Source organism: Tachypleus tridentatus, chromosome 1, assembly GCF_004210375.1.
Source record: "Tachypleus tridentatus isolate NWPU-2018 chromosome 1, ASM421037v1, whole genome shotgun sequence".
Classification (NCBI taxonomy): Eukaryota; Metazoa; Arthropoda; class Merostomata; order Xiphosura; family Limulidae; genus Tachypleus; species Tachypleus tridentatus.
Genome location: NC_134825.1, coordinates 92362701 through 92385876, shown reverse-complemented (window position 1 = coordinate 92385876; position 23176 = coordinate 92362701). Strand labels below are relative to the sequence as shown.

Genomic DNA, 23176 nt, shown 5'->3' with positions numbered 1-23176 from the left:
TATGCTGTTAAATACATGAAAAGATTGTCAAAAAAAGTTGTTCATTTACACAGTCATATACAGATAGATAAATATTTGTGGGTGTCTGATGATATTTAGTTTGGAACTTTATATTTCATATTCTTTGAAATAAACCTCAGATTATTTAAAGTATTAAAAATATTTATTGAAATTCTAGAGTAATAGATTAGTTAAGGAATAAAGGAAATATATTTCTGACTAATCACTGTTGAAGTACTTTTTTTTTAATTTATTCTATGTAGTTTGTTTTAAAGCTTAATGTTTCTGAACAGTTAAGGAAGTGCTACAATTCTTAGTGTGACTTTTCATTGTCAGTAATATTGTGTTTATTTGAGAAATTTACACTGTCTGGTTTTAGTTTTGAAAGTGTCTTTTTCTGAATTGTTTTATTATTTTATTTTTTGTGTATTCTTTTTTTTACAAATGTTGTTATAAGTGTTAGGTGCTTTTGAATAAGCTATCAGCATAAATTGTAATTGTTATTAACCCTATCTGGATAGATCTTCCTATGGTTAAAGGTAATGTTATTGCATTTGTTTATTTGCATTCAAAAATTTAATTGAATGACTATTATTTTGAATTTACCTTTATACATTTGGTATCAAATTGCGGATTATAATTGAAATGTTCATTTATACATTAGTTATCTTTTAAATTTAAAAATAAGTATTAAAAACAACCTAAACATTGATTTTTGTGTGTCATGTGGTATGTTGAATGCAGCACCAGTTCAAATTAGATAGAGTATAAAGTTTGTAGTTTTGTTTGAATTAGGAACTCTAATTATTTATATTGACAAGCTAGAATATAAAATAATAACCTCTCATCTTTTCTATTTGCTGTGATATTGCTCATTTACTAAATCAAACATAGTAGCCCAATTCACCTCTTTCCATTTTTGTAAATGCTCCCTTATATGCACTAAATTATACCTATGACATATGAATAACTAATCAAAAGCTCAGAATGTCTCCCTACTGGCTTTCTCATTCATTTTCATCATGTCATCACTTTTTTAAAAACAAGACATCAAGAAGGTAGGTTGAGTTTTCACTCTGCTTAATTATTAATAATTTTTTTAGACCCAAATAAAGCTTAATAAGCTTGACAAACCACAGTAGAATTCTATGGTACCGTTACAGTAATTATAATTTTTATTTATATCAAAATATCTTTATAAAATAAAAAAAAAAGAAATATTTTGAAAAATACTAGTCTACTAAAATGGAAGTAAAATAGTTCACTTTGTAAAAGTCAGTTTTATATTTGTGGATACAGTAACACAAGTGCACATGCATCCCATCATTGTCATTTCTGTGACGTTAGCCAACAGTGTAATAAAAATAATAAATGTATGTAAATATACAACATTTTTGACTGAACATTTGTGTTTTTGAGTTATATTTTATAGTCATTCTAAAACAAAAGAAAAAGGAATTTATATTTCTTTCCTAAATTTTTATGGGGTTTGGAGATCTACCAAACATGTACATAGAGTCAGATTCAATAGTTAAAAAACAACATAAAATATAGTGTTTTTTTAAACATATGATAATTATCTAAAGCTTATAAATATGTTTTACATGATGCATAAATTATTTTTAATCTTAAAATGAAAATTACTCTGCATGTTGGACAGTCCACATTCTGAAAGACAAAAGTATATGAGAAAATTGTTTACTTAAAAATTTTTAATGCTAAATTCGAAACCTGATTTCTTGTGTATGAAAACCTTGTAATGTTTGCAAAATTATATAAACAAGAGTGTACATTATCAAAAATAATGGTGTAGTCACTCTCATTGATATTTTTGGGTGGATTTCTCCAAACCCATAATAGAAGGATTACCACCAAATACATGTACATTTGTACTGATATAATTTTTCCAAGAAAAATAAGGACTAAGTTATGAATGTATGATTGTCAAAAAACGAGGGGATTTGAATCAGAGACAAATATGATGTACTTTCTTACAAATGTAAATCTTCTCTTATACTGTATTCATTATATTAGGATTTTTAGAAACAAGAGATTTATGAAAATGTAAGAAGTAATTGAAATGTAGGCTTTTATTCTACAATCTTTTCTTCCACTATATGCTAGAAGAAGCATATATTGCTGAAATAATTTTTTCTTTATTTTTTCAGAGTCAGATAATATGTGTATTATGTTTTTCATTCTGATTCAGGGCAAGAAAAGCAAGCTTGCAATTTCCAGAACTTCCACCAATAACTCGTTGTCATGGTTATGTCATTCAAACAAAATACACGTATAGATGTATTTGTTGTGGAACTTGGTGAGTTTTTTTTACCTCTGAAAAAATACCTCTTTACACAAATAGATATATTTCTCTTGAAGTAGTGTATTTGTGTCTCAGAAATGTGCATTCCATCATGAAAATTCCCATTTAAATTCACAATGTCAATGTGTACATAATTTTATCATGAAGCAAGACCCTCCAGTAATAGGAGCATGACATATATCCTTGCACAAATCCTCTATACTCTTTTGTGAGAATCCTCATTCTTTACCTCCACGTACATTCTGAAGAACAAGCCTATTCATATTAAGGTTTCCAGAATCTTATTACCCAGGTATGTACTATTTTTTCTCTGTAACTCATACCTTTGATACTTTCTGTTCTTTCTTACTTATCTCTTTTTTATTGTGATTTATCTGTTTTTTCATTCTTCCCAATATTACTTATGGTCACTCTTGACTTTGAGCCTTCCTTACTTTCCTTCTTAGATATCTCTCCTCTCTTCAGCTTATGACAGAAACATGTTAACTTTCCTTTTATGAATTTTCTGAGGCACTAGAGCATTACTCTTCTCTTCCATTGCTTTTTACACTTTAATTACCCTTCCTTTTTTCTTTTGGTTCTTTTCTTGTTGGGACTTTTTTTTTGCAAGCAATAGCTTTCTTTCCCAAGTCTGATTACATTTCTTCAAGACCTTCATTTTTCCCTGTTTCTCCAACAAGAAATCTTTGGTGCAATTTCTGATTCTCTATAATCATAGACTGAAACTGATTTCTATCATTCTTCTCTTTCCTCCTAGTCTTGCATTTGTCCTAGTAACAGACTTTCATTCTCATCCGTTACTTTTTTCTTATTCCATCCCAGTATTCTGACCTTCCTTCTCTCCTCTCCTCTTCCACCTAATCACTCATCAGCTTCACTGCCAGTGACATCCAGCTGTTTTAAAACCTGTAAGAGTCTGCATGTTCAAGTTTGTACATTTGTTGACACATATCATTGCTGACAGTTCTTTCACTTCACTTTTCTTCTCCATCTTATTTTCTTTTCCAACCTGTTTTCTTTTATTACCTCCAACCTTTCTTTATTGCCTGGAAAGAACAGTTTTGGATGTGATGGAGAAACAAGCCATAGCGAAAATGTATGATCCTTCTCTGGGCTATTTTTCTCTCTTTTGTCAAGCTTAGGAAGAATCCCAAGATTCTTTTAAACTACTGTCCAATTGCTTTGATGAGCTGTCTGTGTAAGATCTTAGAGAGATGGTTAATGTTTGTCTTGTTTGGTTCCTCGTATCAAACATCCTCCTCTTGCCCACCCCGTGTGGGTTTTACCCCTGATGCTGGACAATGTCATTGCCAATGATGGCACTGTCCACCTTACAAATGTTTTCAGTTTTTTTAAGGGCCATTAGCATGTTTTTAATTGTATTTGAGCTTTTATCTGACATTGGACCACAGTTTTTGTTTGAACTTAATTTAGTTTTATACTTTATAATTCTTTACTGTTATTTTATTTTTTATTTCTTTGGTGGAGATCTTAGTTGCTTTATGCCATAAAATGCCAAACAACAACATATTTGTGTATGGGATTTGTCTGCTTCATTGCTCATCAAGCCAGGCTTTCCAAAGAATTAACTTGTTTTTTTCTCACTTCTGTCAATCTCCACCTCTTCTGTGGAATTTTAGTGGGGGTTTACACAAGGTTGATGGTATAGAAATCTCTGGTAGAAATTTGTAATTTCAATAGGGAAATAGCTGTCTGCATAGGAAGGTAGCTATTGGAAATACATTACTTTATCTTTAATAATAGAATTCTTACAATGGAAAGAAGTCTTAGAAATAATTTTTGTTATACTAAAATTTACAATTAAGGTATTAATAGAAATAACGTGTGATGTACACAACTGCAAGTTGTGTTTGTTGTAATAATATATTTATATTTTAATGAATCCTGCATCACTAATCATAGATTTATCAAAGAGGTTCAATAAATGATCCCATTTTTATTTTAAATATATTTTTTCCAGATTATTTATGTACCAAACTACTTGTAGATGTGTGACTTTTTCAGTTACAGATTCCTCATAGCATGACTTGTATAAAAATGTGTTAAAAATACTGTTATTGAGAGTTATTCCACTAGTTACTTCTGTGGTCTTGTTTCTATTCTACACATAACATGAGTGATTTCACTAATATTTTTGGTCAGTTCTTTGTACTGAGTGTGGTAATAGAGAAGAAAAAAAATAATATGATGTAATATATGGCCCTCTAGTAGTGAACAGTATATAGACAAATTGGTAATATAAATGTTAAAAAAGTTTTACTTACATGTAACAAACTTTGGAAAGACTTCATTTATTTTCTTCACACTTCTTTCATGCATTTGTTGTAATAAGATTTAAAAAAAGTGAATATTATCAGCCTAAAGTCTCTAAAATGCTATGTAAAGATCTTATAATGAAATGTATGGTCTAGTGGTATCTGTATCAATAATATGTCTTACTTGGATGCTAGTAAATGCAATAATTTTGTACTTTGTTAAACCCAATCATGTAAAGGAAATTCGTAACCTTTTAGTTCATGTTCTTGAGATGGAAAATTTTCACTTTGAAAAATCTTCTCGTAAAAGTTTTGTAATATTTATACAAAAGGAATTTTTTGAATACTTTCTGTTTGTGGAATGTTTTTCCTGTTTCTTGGTGTGTTAGCTTTTTATATTTCTTTACTTATTAAAAAAATGCATAAATTAAAATGAATGTGAAAAAAATGATAAAATTGTAAACTAAGAACTTAAAAAAATGTGTATCTGAAGTAGTTCTTTATCATTTTTGCAAATTAACTAAATTTTGTTCTGTTGGGTTGTTTTCTTATCTCACTTGTTTTATATTAAGAAGGACAAGGAGGTATTAGCAAAAGCTATTAATTGCAGAAAAAGAAAGTTTGGATTAAATATTCAGCAAAGATGAATATTTAGGGGCAGTGTTTGTTCATTTTAACATTGGAAGACTTCTTACCATATGTAAATTTTTTGACAATTTATTTTCAGTTGTACTTTATTTCTAATAGTTCTAAAAATTAAAACTTTAAACTGTAAATAAAAGTATTCTACTCTAATGAAATTTAGGTATTAGTTTTACAAACGACAAAAAGAAGGAAGTTAGTAATGACTACATTAGTAAATATTTACTGTACATCTTTTTCTCCTCATAAAGGGATACTTAACTGTTTTATGTTATCTATGTAACTAAACTGATGATAACTAAAATTTTTGATTGCAGAAATATTTCTTTGGTTATTTAACTAATTTTATAGTAAATTTATGTTTGTTTATTTTTTACTTGTTCCATTGTGGCCTGGCATGGCCAAGTGTGTTAAGGCATGCGACTTAACTAGTGGTGATGACTAGCTGCCTTCCTTCTAGTCTTACACTGCAAAATTAGGGATGGCTAACACAGATAGCCCTCGAGTAGCTTTGTGCGAAATTCAAAACAAACCAAACAAAAACAAATATACTCTGTTTTTCATAAGTTAGTGAGCATCTTCCATATAAATTTAAAAATTTTTCTTCTGAAAATTGAGGTGAAATAATAAATAGATGAAAAGATCGAACAAAGCTATACCAGAGCTTAACAGGCAAGTAGGAAAACCAGACTAACCTTCCACCTTATGATATATGTTTTCTTCCCTTTGCATTCACTCAAAGTAGCCCATGTGAAACTTAAAACATTTAAAATAAAGATAAGTTACGTAAATAGTTACTACATTTAGTAGCTTTGTGTGAAATTCAAAAAAAAAATAGTTCCAAGGTTTATATATGGTTGAGATCCTTTCTGGAGATTAAGATAACTTTGGTTTGTTTCAAATCTAGAACACTGATCAGGAACTGATTCACTGTGTGTCAATACACCCAAAAATAATAAGTTTCAAATGCATTGTTTAAGAAACAAGAGATTAAGAATGTGGTATATAACTGTTAAAATCTAAACATTAAATATTGTTATCTATATTTACTAGTAAAGTTTTATGTGAGAATATTTAAATTTATTTTATAGTGTTGGAAGACACTCAAAGTCTTTAGATATCAACAATAAAGTATGTGGCCGTTGTGGTGGTAAATTTGAATTGCTGGTGAATGGAAAGTTAAACTCTGCCTCCAAGACACCAAGTGGTTTTGCTCTCTATGTGAAAGAAAACTATGGATCTTTGAAAAAAACTAATCAGCATTTGAAACATGCTGAAATCATGAGGTTGCTAGGTTTGGACTTCTCATCAAAAGCAAAGATTGTAGATTGAATTGATACTGTATGTTTTTTTGTGTTTTGATACTGTATGTTTTTTTTTGTGTTTTTTTTCTGTGTATTTGACAAGAACGATCGAATTTTTCTGAAATCATTGTAGTACAATAGATTTAATTATATCTATTTGGATTTAATATTAATGATAGAAAACATTTGAACATGCTAACTAATAGGATCTCTTTTATATCTATTTTAATATTATTAAAAACATTTGTTATTTTAGTATGTAGGTGTGTTTTGTCAAGCATGATTACAAGTGAGTAATTCTTTTTTAATCTGTGGTGTTTATAAATGCAAATTGCTGGGATTAGTAACAGATGAAAAGAATGAAGCATTTAAACATTAGAAATAAATTGTTCAAGTGTAATAATAAACTAGTAGTCCTTTTACCAGATTTTAAATATTTCATGTTATTAACAAGATAACATAAATCAAAGCTAAAAATAAAATGTACATTTGACTGTTTAGATTCTTTTCATTAGAATAAAAAAAATTATTTTAAGGTTTAAAATTTTTGAAGATTTGACAAAATTGTGCAACTAGGAACAACATTCAGTAGGTTTGATGCAAAAGCAATACTTTATGCACCTAATATTAATTTTATATATATATATATATAATTATGCTTTTTGGGTAGTATATATTAATTTGTTCTTTTTAATTAACCCTCAGTTAGAGTAATGGTTAAAGGATGTTATTTGTTTTTATTTTAAAATTCTTCTTTTTCTATTGCAGTTAACATGAGAAACTTTATATTCAGTTTCACTGAATTTGTAGAGTAACATTTGTTTGTCCTCAGTTTTTGATTTTGACTGAATTTTTTTGTGAAAATCTGGTAAAACACCCAACTTTTATCAATTTGTTGATGTATTTATTGTAATTTAAAGGAATTGAGTAGATAAAATGCTTAAACAGTTACTGATATTATTAGTTATGTATCTGTGATTTTTTTAAATACTTTACCAAATTCTTGTGTACTTCATATGATAGTGTGTGTCTGTAGTCTTGCTTTTTTTCATTGAAAGTGACATTAAAATATAATTTTTGAAACTTGGGGTATTTTGATGCTTGGTTTTTTGTTATTGACACATATCTGAATTTTATATTATGATTAGTTATTGTTTATATATGTAAAAATGGCTGGTATGGGTAGAGAAGACACTATGTAGAGGAGCGAACAACGTTTCAGCCTTCCGATGATGACCGAAGAAGGTCAAAATGTTAGCTCCTCTACATAGTGCTTTCTTTACTCATACTAGCCGTTTTTACATATATAATTTTCTCTACACGTGGGTTTTCTTGTCATCATGGATTAGTTATTGTTTAGAGAAGATTTGTGTCCCCTAGTGTAAGTCTGAAGACTTATAATGCTAAAAACAGGGTTTTAATACCTCAAGTGGGCACAACACAAATAGCTCAATGTGTAGCTATGTTTTTAACTCTAAAGAAAATTTGGTGGATATAATGAAGAAGATGACAATTAGGAGTTCTAACACAACTTATTATTCAGACTAGATATTTAAGTTACATGTATATTAGTAGTATGTCATTTTGTGAGTTATTAGTTATTAAACAAGAAAAATCAAAATATAAACAAAGCTTATAACTTATTGTCAGTTTTTTATTTATAGATGTGCTGTATTATTTATACATGTTCTGATATACAAATTTCTCACTGCTTCCTACAATATTAACTTGTTTAATATCTTCATATCCCATTGTGCCCTCTGGTGGGATAGGTGTAGATTTTCAAAGATAGATATCCAGGAATTGAATCCCTGTTATGAATGGAACAAAGATAGCTCATTGTGCAGCTTTGTGCTAAACACAATGGACAAACAACTTGTATTTAAAAAATTAATTAGATCTGTTTCAACATGTTCAGTAACAATAAGTTGCTTAATTAAATACTCATGTTAGTGATAGTTAATTAGATTCAATTCCTTAATAACAGAGAAATTACCTAAAATTTAAAAACTAATATTCTGATTAATTATCAAAGAATAACCTATTTAATGTTAATTTTTTACTACTGTTATTGCTAAATATTCTTGCTTTTTTAAAATAAACATGTTATAACTTAGTATCATTTGCTTTGCATTTAATATATGACCATGAGGTCATAGGAATAATAAAATAAAACATGCCAAATGATGACTTCATTGTATGAGTGCTACTAATGACATTTCTGCCTATTCTGAGCTGCAAGCACATCCAGTCTGGGTCCTGTGTTTCATTGTTACTTATAGTGATTCTTGAGTGTCAAGTTTATCATAATACTTTGCTTTTGCAGCTGAAAACCTAGTCTTGCAAATATAGATGAAGGAGAAATAATTTTTTAATGTAAATAGCAGAATTTGGATCTCTTCCTTTCTTTTTTAAGGTCCATTTATATGAAAAGTTTTCTCCAATTTTTATTGCTGAAGATTTAAAATGTTGACCAGTAATTTAAACTAAATTTTTCACATCTAATTACCTTATTGGCATATCTGGAAAACTTTCCAAAGAACTGGAAACATCTCAAAACTATGTTTTGAAATATGATTGCTGCAAACTTGCAATTTGCTTACTAATTTATGAGTTTTGTTTGCCATCCAAAACACTTCACCATCCTTCAGTATGTCAGGTTCAGATCATTCTGTGAAGAAAAATGTTGGCCAAATATGCCAATTTATTACTTTGTTTTATTGAGATACATTTTAATTATGTTTTTTTTTTTTTGTTTTTGACATATTCTGTTCAGTTGTTGCATATCATACTTCTCTTTTGTTTTATTAAACCTTTATATTCGACTTTCTGATAACCTTTTTTCCAGACATGTTACATACCAAAGTCGTTGCGCTACAACTTGTACTTGCCTGTTTCTACTATTATGTAATACAGTATTTCTGTTGACTCATGGATTTTTGGGGCTCAACATGGCCAGGTGACAGGGAAAAAAAAAAAAAAAAGCTTTCAGAATAATTGAAATGTGGAAAGTTAATATAACTAAACAAAGTCAATACAGAAACATAGCTTAAAATAAAAATGTTTTATTTAGCGACGTTTCGAGCAACTGTTTCATTTTCATATTATTTCTAAGTATGAATAGTTACTTTAAACTTAACTAAAATAAAGTTGTTTTTGTTTCGTCCTTTGTGTTTTTATAATCTTTCTCTCAAAAGAGAATCCATATTTGTAGTAAACTGCAAGTCATAGAATCTGCCATGCTGCTTCTTTTTTTTTAGTCCCAACCTCCTTCGGACTGTTAAGTGTGTTGAACCAACTTTGAAACAACACCGAAAGTCAACAGTGGTTACTTTTAAATTAACGTATCAACCAAAACATTAACTTTTGAGTAGCTTTTGTATCTTTACTGATAGAGTAACTCGAAAACTTTTGCAAAAGAATTAATAGTAAATTATTATATGCTAAATTAGTCGATATTATGTAGAATCTGAGGGTCGCGGGTTCGAGAACCCGGTATATCAAATATGCTCGTCCTTTCAGCTATAGGTGCGTTATAATGTGATAGTCAATTCTACTATTGGTTGGAAAAAGTTGGCGATTGGTGGTGATGACTAGGTGCTTTCCCTCTAGTCTCACATTGCAAAATTAGGGATGGCTAGCTCAGATAGCTCTTGTGCAGCATTACGCGAAATTCAAGAACAAACAATTACTTCGCTTAGGTAAATGCGACTTGCGGCTGGGTCAATCCCACTTTTCGCATTGATAAAGAGCAGCTTAAGTGTTGACTAGAACTATGTTTTCTTGAACCTGTCACTTCTAAATTAGGTACAGTAGCATAAAACACTATTCAACAAACAATTACCTGAATAACATATCCAAAGGTATCCTGAAAATATTGGAGAAATGAGCAGCAAATGATTTTTATGATATTACGACGTATTAGTATGTTTAATTGGTGTATAATATGAAATAAATAGCAAATTTAACATTTTTCACTCATTTACAAGTTAAACTTTTGTTGCCACATCACGATTGCATTAATTATTGAAGAAACCACTGATTTTCTGCAAATTTTTTTGTTATAATCAGTATCGTTTAGTTAATATTCCGTTTTCGAAATGACAGAAAACTAAAAATAAAACGCAACACTGTACATCACTTCTCTGAAAAGAAAATTTTATCCTCACTAATATTTGTGGCACGGCATGGCCAAGCGTATTAAGGCGTGCGACTCATAATGTGAGGATCGCGGGTTCGCATCCCGGTCGCGCCAAATATGCTCGCTCTTTCAGCCGTGGGGGCGTTATAATGTGACGGTAAATCCCACTATTCGTTGGTAAAAGAGTAGCCCAAGAGTTGGCGGTGGGTGGTGATGACTAGCTGCCTTCCCTCTAGTCTTACACTGCTAAATTAGGGACGGCTAGCACAGATAGCCCTCGAGTAGCTTTGTGCGAAATTCCAAAACAAACAAACACTAATATTTTGATTTATTTTTGATAACTCTCCTCACCCATTTCTGTTTCCTGATGAAATATGCCTTTAAATGTTACACATTGGATGGGATTAAAGCAATTTCGGATAGCTAGATTTGAGAAAAGGTTTTTAACTTTCACAATAACAAACTTCGAAAGTGAAATATAATTGTTCGTTTTAAGTATCACACATTCGAAATAAAAAAAAATCCCTTACCCGCCCATCTGCGATAATACAAACCAATTTAATGTTTATACTTGTACAGCCACGTGTTCAACGTCTTGGTTTGTTTGTTTTGGAATTTCGCACAAAGCTACTCGAGGGCTATCTGTGCTAGCTGTCCCTAATTTAGCAGTGTAAGACTAGAGGGAAGGCAGCTAGTCATCACCACCCACCGCCAACTCTTGGGCTACTCTTTTACCAACGAAAAGTGGGATTGACCGTAACATTATAACGCCCCCACGGCTGGGAGGGCGAGCATGTTTGGCGCGACTCGGGCGCGAACCCGCGACCCTCAGATTACGAAGCGCACGCCTTAACGCGCTAGGCCATGCCAGGCCCTCAACGTCTTGGTTAAAAATGCTTTGTGTAATGCACGACCTTTCCCATCTGAGTTAACTATTTGTGTTTTACAGATAAACATGTTGATTTCGTAAAGCATTATCAAGATTTTTTAAATTAAGTGAAAATAGATCAGCTATTTTGGTTACAGAAATGTTTATGTGTGTTTTCTTATTGCAAAGCCACAGTGGGCTATCTGCTGATCCCAATGAGGGGAATCGAACCCCTGAGTTTAGCGTTGTAAATCCGTAGACTTACCGCTGTACTAGGTGGGGGCAAATATTTATACAGTTAGTGCCAATATAGATAAAATATTATACAAACTGGGCTAGATTGCTGTCTATAAGTTATTAAGAGATTAAATTATGTCATGCCCCCAAGTGGCTCAGCGGTATGTCTGCGGACTTACAACCCTAAAATCCGGCTTTCGATACCCGTGGTGGGCAGAGCACAGATAGTCCATTGTGTAGCTTTGTGCATCATTCAAAACAACAACAACAACAAAAGTTATGTCATGGTTGCTTGGGAAATAATGGAAAAAACAACAATTCAAATGTATTTCAAGACGGCTGGTATGGGTATTGAAACTTTTATTAAAATATAGTAGAGAACAACTTTTCGACCTTCTAAGGTCATCTTGAGGTTAATAAAGATAGAGTTCGCAACAATTTAGTTACACAACAATAGAGGTTTTGCGTGAACCTATTAGTGTCACGTGACCACAACGAGGTTTGTAAACATACCGCCATATTGGGTGGCAAGTGTCCCACATGACTGAACGAGTTAACAACTGCTGTATTCAGTACTATTCACATGTAAATGGCTGCCGCTGGCTTTTCATCACTTGTAGCACACCTGACAGGTGCTGATAAGGCCAGGTATGAGGAAAACGTGAAGGAACTGGGTGTAGGAGACCCGTATATGCTCCCACCACGTGTATTTACGCCAGTAATATCCAGCCAAGACAACGTTGCTCAGAGTCAGACTGTTGCCGGAGTAGATCTGCCAAATATTACATATGGTGACATTTATATATATTTGATAAACAGGACTTCCACCTATACAAATGAAAGTCTAAAAGGTTACAAAAGCCTTGATGCGTACAAGTACTTTGTGGCAGGATTTGTACAGAATGTCCAGATAACTAGGGCAACGTCGGATAAAGTCATCATTACAGCAAAGGTTTGTACATCATGTTATATTACATACATATATCATGTACTCTGTATGATAGATTTAACTACATTTTAGACGAAGACTAGATACTGAAGTAAAGTAGGACCCCCATTTTAATAAATGGTTCAATATTATTGTACTACATGTGTACCGATTGTTGTCAAAGCTCTAGCCTAGGAGCACTTCTATACATGTTTGTATAATGATATTAAGACACCTAATTGTCTGGGCTGTTTCAAAATTTAATTTTTGATTTATGTCTCAGTTGTATATTGTGATGTACACAAGTCAAAATTATCACATGTAGCTTCAAGTTCATCAGCAGAATCAGTACAGCTGCTATCAGTGGCAGCAGATTCTATGAAAGTAAGGTCAAGCAGCCCAGCAGCAGCTTCATGTCTCTTTTGTTGTTCTTTTCTCCTTTTGGTCACTTCTTTCCTGTTTTCATATTTACACAATTCAGCAGCTTTCCTTCTCTTCAGGGGAGAACGTGTAACATGAAATATGGAAGGTACATAGTCAGGTGATAGGGGATCATCACTCTTCGTCCCTGAAACAGAGTTCAATAATTTAGTTAAGATATAGATCTACAGGCACAATCAGATAATATTTATATATATAACAGATACACTGTACACTTTTAACTGAATATATATATATATAACTGAATATGCTGAACATTGTTTAACAACTGAATGTATAGCCAACAAAGTAATTATTTGCACACTTTTTAATCTTGTGCCAGTTGTGGTTTGCTGATGAATCACTTAAATTGGTCCTTTAAGAGATATTAACATTTTGTCTTAATGTACAAATGGCTATATAACCTATTCATCATGAATGATATTGTTCCTTCAGTAAATTTACTATTCAGTTATTTAAAAGTAAAATAAAAGTGTGCAAAAACATTTCTTTGACTGGTGCTGCAGTGTGCCCTGCTGTACATATATCATGCGTGTAAGTTTCAATTTATTCAGCCTGGCTATAGATGAATTATACATACCTGACACAAAATGTTTACTACAAAGTCTGGTGTGCTCTGTGGGTGTCCAGTTTTTACTATTGACAGCTGCAATCCATCGTCTTCTTCGGTCGGGATCTTTAGGAAATCTGTAGTATGACACATTTTCCACCTGTCCATGTCGATTTGAACAGTTAAATGCACAACACGAATGTACCATCGCGCACTTTTGACTATGAATCACCCTTGTGTTGGAATATAAACACGCCGAGCGTGCCACCCATCATGGCGCTCAGCAGTAACTAGGTCAAGAGTGACGTCACACGCAAAACCTCTATAGGTCACGTACTCTCTTTTTTGGAAACATATATCATCGGAATATATCGATTGTGGAAATTGAAAAGTATAAACTTTTCATTACATAAAATGTTAATGACTGACAAAAGGAAAATATTTAATAGGTTTGTGAAGTGCTTCTGTCCGAAACTTGCTTATCTATGATGTAAACTAGAAAATACAGCTTTAATGTGACGTGTTTATAGTGAAAAATGTGGTGTAGTCTGATTAGTTGCGACTCATTTTTTCTTGTTTTAACGGTATTTTAAAGTAAATATATCAAATCTCACAAGTCACTTAATCATGATGGCATTGTTCTTACATTAAAGGCTGCTGGAGGTGATATAATGATGTGAGTGATGTTTTCATTTCAATTGTTGGGACTTTTAATTCCCTTTAGAAAAGTTAATGATACACTGTGTACCACAGGACTATTGATGATTATGTCCACCCCACAATGCTGTACTGCCATTTTATGAGACGAGGTCTCTCATGACTATAATTTAACAATTTTTTTATGCTTGTTTAGTTTGAAATCAGATCGAAGAGCATCATAGTTATTTCATTCAACTTCGACACCCAGCACAACCTCCAAATCTCAATCTTATTGAGCAGATATTAAATTTCACATTCGCACTGTAATCTTCTGTCAACGATGTTTAACATTATACAGACCACATTTGTCGACAATGGACTACAATTGCACAAGATATAACCTGGCGTTTTGTTGAGAAATCGTTGTCACATCTAGCCCAAGGTATTATTACAGTGAAAGGTATTACGCAACAGAGTATTATGTGTGTATTATTATAATAGTATTGTAGTATTAATATGAATATATATATATATGTGTGTGTGTGTATGTAGGGAGATAATGAAGTGGTTTGTCATTGTTTATTTTTATCAGTTGAGGATGAGTAAACTGGAAGTTCAAATAATGAATACGATCTCCAGAGTACTAGTATATCCTACAATAAGATACTTGTCATTTAAATAATATTTTCATCGAATATTTTTAAAGTAATATTTTACAATAGGTATCTTTAAAGTAATATTTTCCAATAGATACATTTAAACATTATTTGACAATATTGGTTATCAACACCAAGAGTGATTCTAAAATTGCGTACCGTATTTTTCGGTGTATAAGACGCACCCTTATTTTCAAGGCTATCTTCAGGGAAAAAAAATATTTTTCACAGTTATCATTTATTTATTTGTTCGAAATCAGCAAAATCTTTTGTTATTCTTTAGAATACTTCATAAGTAGTGTCCGTAATAAAATAAAATATGGTTAGCTGCCTGTATAGTTTTGTGCTCACAATTACTATCAATTTCCAAACTTATATGTTTTTATTGTGTTCTTAATGGATATGACGCTAGTATTGCTAGTACAATGTCTAATTTAAGATAAGGAAAGGTCCCCCTAATTGAACACTGTTCTATACTCGTTTCCCACAATAACCCATTTCTTTAGCCTATGAGAGAAAGAAAACAAGCCCAGGGAAGTGTAAAAGTTGATGGCGCTAGTTTCTAGTTGTTGTTGTACAAAGTACGGTATGTCTAGGGAGGCATGCGTTTTTTACTTTCGGTGAATAGAACGCAAAGGCGTTTTGAGACCCTTTTTTTGGAAAAAAAAATGCGTCTTATACACCGAAAAATACGGTACTTGTACTGGAGAATAACATCAAAATTATCATATTTACGATATTTAAAACATCTGGAAATAGAATTTAAATGCATGCATTGCACAACATTTATCATTTCATAAGATCTGTATGTTTAAAACGTTCTCTTAACTAAAATAGGTACAGATGAATAAAAAGTTAATTCGAAAGCACATTTTGACCCCTTGTGGTAACTTTACAAAATTACCACGCTAAAACCTGCGTTCAATTTCTCGCGGTGAAACCAAAAGACAGTCCAATGTAGATTTGTTTTAAAACAAACAGGAAAAAGAAAAATATCAAGAAGCACTTCTTATATTTTATATATGGATGTATATCATTTCCATTGACATGAATGTTCGAACTACAAATGAAGATCACAAACATAAATATGAGCTTCTTTAAGGTTTTCTTATGTAAAATTGGCTTTTTTGTCTTTAAGTACTTAACCACTTTGTAAAGCATGTCCCTAATTGTGGCCTTCATATTGTATCCACCCAGTGATGTAAGAAATAGCACCTGTAATGAAAATTATAAAGACTGTGAAGGCAGACTAAACATTCATTTAAACACTTCATACTTCCTCAGCTTTGTACTTAAATGCAATTTATCGTGCACAACCCCATAGGCAGACTGTACTACCCAGTAATAAATATAAATAATTCTATAATTGAACCTGCCTTGCGATATGACTGTAAGAATGAAAGTTTTTCTTATTAAGCTAATTTCATTTTGAAAATATGATATGTAAACGTAATACCAGTCTTTTAAAAAAATCCCGATTTTCCAATTTGAAATTCAGTGTGTCAAACTGGCTTTTTGCTGGTTGAGGTAGGACATCTTCCAACTCACTCTCAGCTAACTGAGAGCCATTCCCCACCATCAGCTAGTATTGCTAGTACAATGTCTAATTTGTACTAGCCACAAAATGGCTAGTACATCCACTGTCCCTATCTACTATCTAGCGAAACCACAGCCAAGAGAACGAGCTAGGAGAAATCAGCGGGGAAAGATTACGCCTTGATATATACGCCTTGATAATGTATGTTATCAGACTAAGTTAATACAGTATTAACTCTATGCATTAAAGCAAGCGACTGTCGCTTCCCCTCCTCTAGTGCTTGCATCTATAGTAAGTCCTTGTGTTGAAATGTTGAAATTTATAGAATTACCATATATTAATTAGTAATTACAACCTATCCACGCTGCACAATGAGAGTGAGACTGTTGTAACATTATTCATATATTTTATAGTTTTATGCCATAATGTGCTGAATTATTTATCGCTCCTACGGCAGATAGGTTACAGTTTTGTTGTGTTGTAAACAACATAGCTAAATTTATTACAAAACTAAGTTAATTACTACTAGTAAAATTACTGACATGTCGCAGATGCAGAAGGTGTTGATCCTGAGGTGGACGCAACAGGGTCAAGAGACTGTCAATTGGGAGTACTGTTATCTGACGACAAATCTAGTGATCTTTTCTTAGGTTCTAAAACAAAAATGATTCAACTGAATATGTAGGAATGTATGTTATCAGTCGTATCACTGTCTTTATTGGCAATATATTTTTTTTCAAATAAATACATGTCTAGTTAAGATGAATTTTGCAGTAAGTTTGTTTGTTTGTTTGTTTTGGAATTTCACACAAAGCTACTCGAGGGCCATCTGTGCTAGCCGTCCCTAATTTAGCAATGTAAGACTAGAGGGAAGGCAGCTAGTCATCACCACCCACCGCCAACTCTTGGGCTACTCTTTTACCAACGAATAGTGGGATTGACCGTAACATTATAACGCCCCCACGGCTGGGAGGGCGAGCATGTTTGGCGCGACTCGGGCGCGAACCCGCGACCCTCAGATTACGAAGCGCACGCCTTAACGCGCTAGGCCATGCCAGGCCCCTTTGCAGTAAGTATTTTAAGTAAAGCTTTGTGGCAGTTCGTACTTGATATTAGTGTAGTGGCTTGTGCAGGAGTCGGTGTGCGTCTAGCCTGGAATGGAGGTGGAGGCGGAAGTGTTGGCATTTCAAAGTGTTTGGCAACATCACTGTCATCACCTTTGTCTACAGTTAAAACAAACAGAATTACCTATTTTAATTACAAGCATAGCTGCTTTTTCCACTGAAACTTAAATTATAATATTATGAGTTGGCAAAATAACCTACCATTCCCTTCGGAATCGTTGGATGAGTCACTTAGCTGATGTTGATACCTGGCTGGTGGCAAAACAGCCCTTGGCTGCCTTTCTAGATCAATTTCTATATTGGACGTAAAGTGTGCCTTGTTAGTCTTCTTTACAGCCTTTTAATAAGAAGCTAGAAAACAAATTGTACAAATATATACCAACATGTATATGTTTATCAGCTTTAAGGCCACACTAGACTTGGTATTGGACAGTAAAACAGCACCATGCAATCATCCAAGACCCAGTAAAAAAAATATAGGTTATGGCTGAGACAGTGATAATATTGCCATTATATTAATACGTTCTTGAAGAGAATCACTTGGTATATCAAAGATAAATATTTGATGGGTGTGCTATTGTCATAATAGATTACACTAAACTGATGACAGTAACTTTAGATTGTTTAAACATGTTTTATATTTGTGAACTCTAGATATATAACTGTTTCATCAGTCACCTGCATATCCAAGCACTTTCTCCATTTTTCTTTGTCTGCCAATGACAACCACCTTTGCCAACTTTTTTCTTTGTTACATCTAGATAGAATGCGTGTGTGACCTGTAGAAAAATGGTCAAAATATAATAAATGACAAAAATTAAAGGTAAAGGATAAAAACCAAGTCTTGGCGGTCCATGTTAAGATAAGGTGTGTTACAGTTGATTTTGTTTAGTGCACTAAAATTATTACTACTATATATATCCTTACAATTTTCCACATTTATGCAATTTCTGGATCAGAATATCATTACATCACTTCAAAACATGCAGCAATGAACATGTAGTGGTCCGTACCATGTGCAACAGTCAACATGAGTGTAAAAAAAGTCAGTTCACCTACTTTGCTGGTACCATTTCATCCAGCCAACTCACGGGTACAAAATCCACTGCCCCATTATCTGATCCTTTATGAAACTCAACCACAGTAAATTTCTTGGGCTTCTCAAAACTTGTTGCTAACTCTGTGTATTTGATTCAAGTTAACCATTTAACTAATTAATATAAGAATGTTATTACTGTAAATTAACACTACTTCTAAAAAAGTGTACCACTACTTCTACATGCAACTTACCTTATAACGTATCTAATATTGATAGGAATAATAGGTCTCCATTTAGTTCCATCATATTCGCCAGTTGTTGCAGATCTGTCACAGGAATCTTCTTCAAGTATGTGTGTCTTGCTTTGACCTTGTATATTCCAATTAAGGTGGAATTAAAAGGTTTGTGAATGCAGGTCGTTTGTCATTAAATACATGACATAAGTACAGCTCCTCATGGTCAGAAGAACGTTTCAACAGTTTACAGCAGCTCCCCTTCATGATGAACTTAATGTTTGGCATTTTGGTACATATTTTGCTTTTGAGCGGCTTGTGAGAAGCATCATTAATTTCATATTCACTTAATCGTTTCACAACCTGAGCACGTGGGCGCTTCCCAAAGCGAACAAGCCTCTTAATGTTGTGTGAATAGTTTTCAAATGGAAATGCACTGAATGCATTCAAGACATCAAGTTCTCTTGCATCATCAGCAATATGAAGCAAGCTGTGCACATTATAAACAAGGAATTTACGTCCATATAAGTATTTTGCTTGCTTTACAAAGTAGGTCAAAAGCTTAGCATCATAATTAATATGCACCTGAACAAGATTTGGACTGACTGATATTGATATTACAACACTTAACACGACAAAGTGATAATAGAAGTTCTCTCTCAAAAGTCCTTTTAGCACAAATTTCCCTGTTTAAAGCAAAAAGTGCCTAAGCTCATTAGCCTTCCAGTACTTCAACTCTTCTAGACTCGTGGACTCCCTTGCAAACATCTCTTAGAGGCACTTTTTTAGCAAAGAAATATTGGTTAAAGAAAATTAAGACACTAAAAATTATCAACATACTTATAAAATACCAACCTTGATTGTCATTGTAATGGCTAACTAAGTATCGTTGTAACGAGTCTGAGTCTGTAATACGTGATGCTAATACCTCGCTTGTCGTTCCGCAGAGTGTACGCATGTGATGAATGACGTCCAAATCAGAGTGCCAAATTGCAGAGGCAGATTTTAAAAGCCGTTTTCGATTTAATGCATTCATTGACTTACGTTCATATTCTTTTTAATATCTCTTCTTAATAAAAATAATTATTTATATTATAATCCATAAATGGTTCATATACATATATCTATATATATATATATATGCATATAATTATACGAAAACAAATATGGCCACACTCAACGGCCTCTGGTGTCAGCTACCAGCATAGCCATGTACTATATATGAATATATATATATATATATAATTGATATGAAACATATCAAACAGATAAATATGCCATATGTGTATGTATATATTATTCTCTGTGCTGCCAGTATAGATATCTTCATCAGCATCGCAATTTGCCTGTTATATATTAATTTAATTGTGTGTTTCAAAAATACTATATAGCAGCAACTTTCTACCGTAGCAACACATCTCTGAAATACAATCTTTTTAAAATTTAACAATTAGAAAGTCTACAAAGAATACTGCAGCAACATTTCTCTGAAATACAATCTTTTAAAAACTACAAAGAATACTGAAGCAACATTGCACCAACATTTCTTTGTAATACATTCTTATGTATTCAGAACGTAATGCACAGCATTTAATATGTGTAGTCTGTTTAATATCGAATCAATATTGCTGAAATTAAAACTTGTAATATTGAATTTCTGCACTGTTTAGCAAATGTTGCAGGAATGTTAAAAATCAAGCAACACTTCTGCAACCCTCTTGTAATGTTGCAGGAACATTACGTGTTTGCTGGGTACAAAGTTAGAAACATTAAGTGTAATTTCCTTTGCATTGTTATGTTATATAGCTTCTTTGAGAATAATGTCTTTTTTTACATGCACATATTAATGTTTTCTTGGTAGCTCAGCAGTAAATTTACGGACTCACAATACACGTAAATAAGTGCTGTATATCAAATGCATCAGAAAGTTCAAATGAGAATTTCATATTTGATTTTTACTACAGGTATTTGGTTATTTTAACCTGTATACTTTTGTATTACATAGGCTAAACCATAAGGTCGAAAACCCGAAGAAACAGGCATAGTCATTCCTAATTTAAAACAGTTGATTCTAGAGACGTTAAAAGAATAGCTGTCATTTTTGCAATACACTCACAGCTGAAAGTGAAGAACATATTCACTGATATATCGGGTTGAAGTTTGAATCATTGAATTTACAAACCAGCACGTTACTATAAGGCCAAACTAGAAAATTACTCAAATAACTATATGTGGTTAAATTACGACCCACATATTTTACATAGACTAGTGATTTATGTATAAGATCTAATACTTTTTTTTTTACTTCTTGAACCACAGAGTCACATAATATTGATGCCATTTTATAACTAAAAGACACTAAAAACCTAATGTTTAATAATGAAAACTACTGGCATTGCTTATTTGTTTTACAATATTCCAACAGTGAAAAAGTATTAAGACATCTAATGCCATAATATTCTTATTGTCACTTTATGTTTAAGGAAAGTTATAATACATTCAGTAACTATATAAACTGCAGTTCATCAACAAATTGTGGATGCAACAGCTTTTCGGGAACTCTTTCTCTTTTTTTTTTTTACTAATAGTAAACATTATAACAGAGAAATACTTTTCTTTTACTAATAGAAAATAGTATAAAAGCTCGTGCACATAATTAGTGTGATGTATCTGCACATAAAGTATTAGGGCCCGGCATGGTCAAGCGTGTTAAGGCGTGCGACTCGTAATCTGAGGATCGCGGGTTCGAATCCCCGTCACACCAAACATACTTGCCCTTTCAGCCGTGGGGGCGTTATAACGTGACGGTCAATCCTACTATTCGTTGGTAAAAAAAGTAGCCCAAGAGTTGGCGGTAGGTGGTGATGACTAGCTGCCTTCCCCCTAGTCTTACACTGCTAAATTAGGGACGGCTAGCACAGATAGCCCTCGAGTAGCTTTGTGCGAAATTCAAAAAACATAGAGGATTGATTTTTTTTTTGACGTGAATTTTAGTTTCCATCGTTTGGATTACCCAATCGAAATGTGTTATCAAACTGATTAAAACCACACAGTTTTACTTACTTGTCTAGTTAACTATTTAAATAATCAATATCTTATTTCTAAAAACCTCTCGACGGCTCTGTGATAAGCCTGAGGGAATCTTATGACGCTAAAAACCGGGTTTTGATATCCGCGATGGACGCATAACAGATACTGTATAAGAAACAATTTTTGATATTCTTTATGTAAGTTTTACAGTTTCTTCACTAATATTTAATTTAATTCATGAGATCCACCATCCTCTGTTTTGGGTTAGTATTACCTTCAGATCCGGAAATTGGTCTCCTGATAAGCTAAAACTCCAGGCTCGATTCTCCGCAGTGGACACGTCAGATAGTCGAATGTTGCTTTTCTCTAGAACAAACAAACAAGAAACTTATTCACAATTGTTAGAATTTCACAAATATTATTATTCTTAATCTTCAACTCGACTGAATATCGAAAAGTTATTACTATTCATAGCTACTTAAAGATGTGTTCTTGAGATTTATCTGGTACTGCTTAACACACATCAACTAAGATAAATTTTCATTTTCAAAAAGGGAAAAATTAAGCAATCTTTAACAAGAAATTAGTAACGATGTGTTTAAAGTTTTGTTGATAACGAGGATATTTTGTAACAAATGTCATTACTAAGATGAAATACAAATACATGTCACACATATGTATGTTATATTAAACATCTACATATGGAATTTGTATAATGAGACTAAATCTATGGCCATTACGAACGACTTATTGCAACAGCAAAGAATTTTTTCAGCTATCTATAGAAAGATGTTTAATTCAGCATTTTACTTACCATAACAAAGCTTTACCAATATATATATATATAATGATAAAATATAGCATGAAATTAATATAAATAACGTTTCTAACCTTATTTCAGTTCATATTACACATTCAATATTGATTTGTTGTTCTTGTACTCTAATAAGCTCACAAGACGTCGTTGCATGCTGTTGATGAGGTTATTAGTGTGACCTACTTGTCAATAGAAGGCGTCACAACTTCAGCTACGGTCTTGGTCAGCAGTTTTCCTCTTCAGTTTTGCCCAGCACTTCTTAATGGGATTAAAATCCGGAGACTTTTCTGACTATTGCAGTCTTGTCCTTCTGGTCGAGATAATTCTGTAAAATGCGCGCACAAAGCTAGTGCCAACCCTTGCTCTAGCATATGACGGATATATCGTCTCC

General features: G+C 32.6%; 2 protein-coding genes across 3 annotated transcripts in view; one reads left to right on the top strand and one right to left on the bottom strand.

Moving 5' to 3' along the window:
- The window catches only part of LOC143255503 (uncharacterized), a 52700-nt gene extending 45072 nt beyond the window's left edge, over positions 1–7628 (top strand). For both annotated transcript variants that reach the window (XM_076511263.1, XM_076511273.1), the window contains 2 exons: positions 2210–2317; positions 6333–7628. In XM_076511263.1, coding sequence (XP_076367378.1) covers positions 2210–2317; positions 6333–6573 — 349 coding nt within the window. In that variant the 3' untranslated portion in view covers positions 6574–7628. The remainder of the gene's footprint in view (positions 1–2209; positions 2318–6332) is intronic.
- Positions 7629–12172: 4544 nt separating this feature from the next.
- Positions 12173–13976, bottom strand: LOC143252428 (THAP domain-containing protein 2-like). The gene is made up of 2 exons (XM_076504556.1): positions 13741–13976; positions 12173–13287 (listed from the first exon to the last, which is right to left on the bottom strand). The coding sequence occupies exons 1-2, from the start codon at positions 13916–13918 to the stop codon at positions 12992–12994; spliced, it is 474 nt and encodes a 157-aa protein (XP_076360671.1). The 5' UTR covers positions 13919–13976; the 3' UTR covers positions 12173–12991.
- Positions 13977–23176: the final 9200 nt, after the last annotated feature.

Excerpts from the sequence above, each read along its gene's own strand:
- LOC143252428 (XM_076504556.1), bottom strand. The coding sequence starts at position 13,918 with ATGGTACATTCGTGTTGTGCATTTAACTGTTCAAATCGACATGGACAG. Across the intron at positions 13,288-13,740 it reads TAGTAAACATTTTGTGTCAG|GGACGAAGAGTGATGATCCC; the intron begins GTATGTATAATT and ends ACTCTGTTTCAG.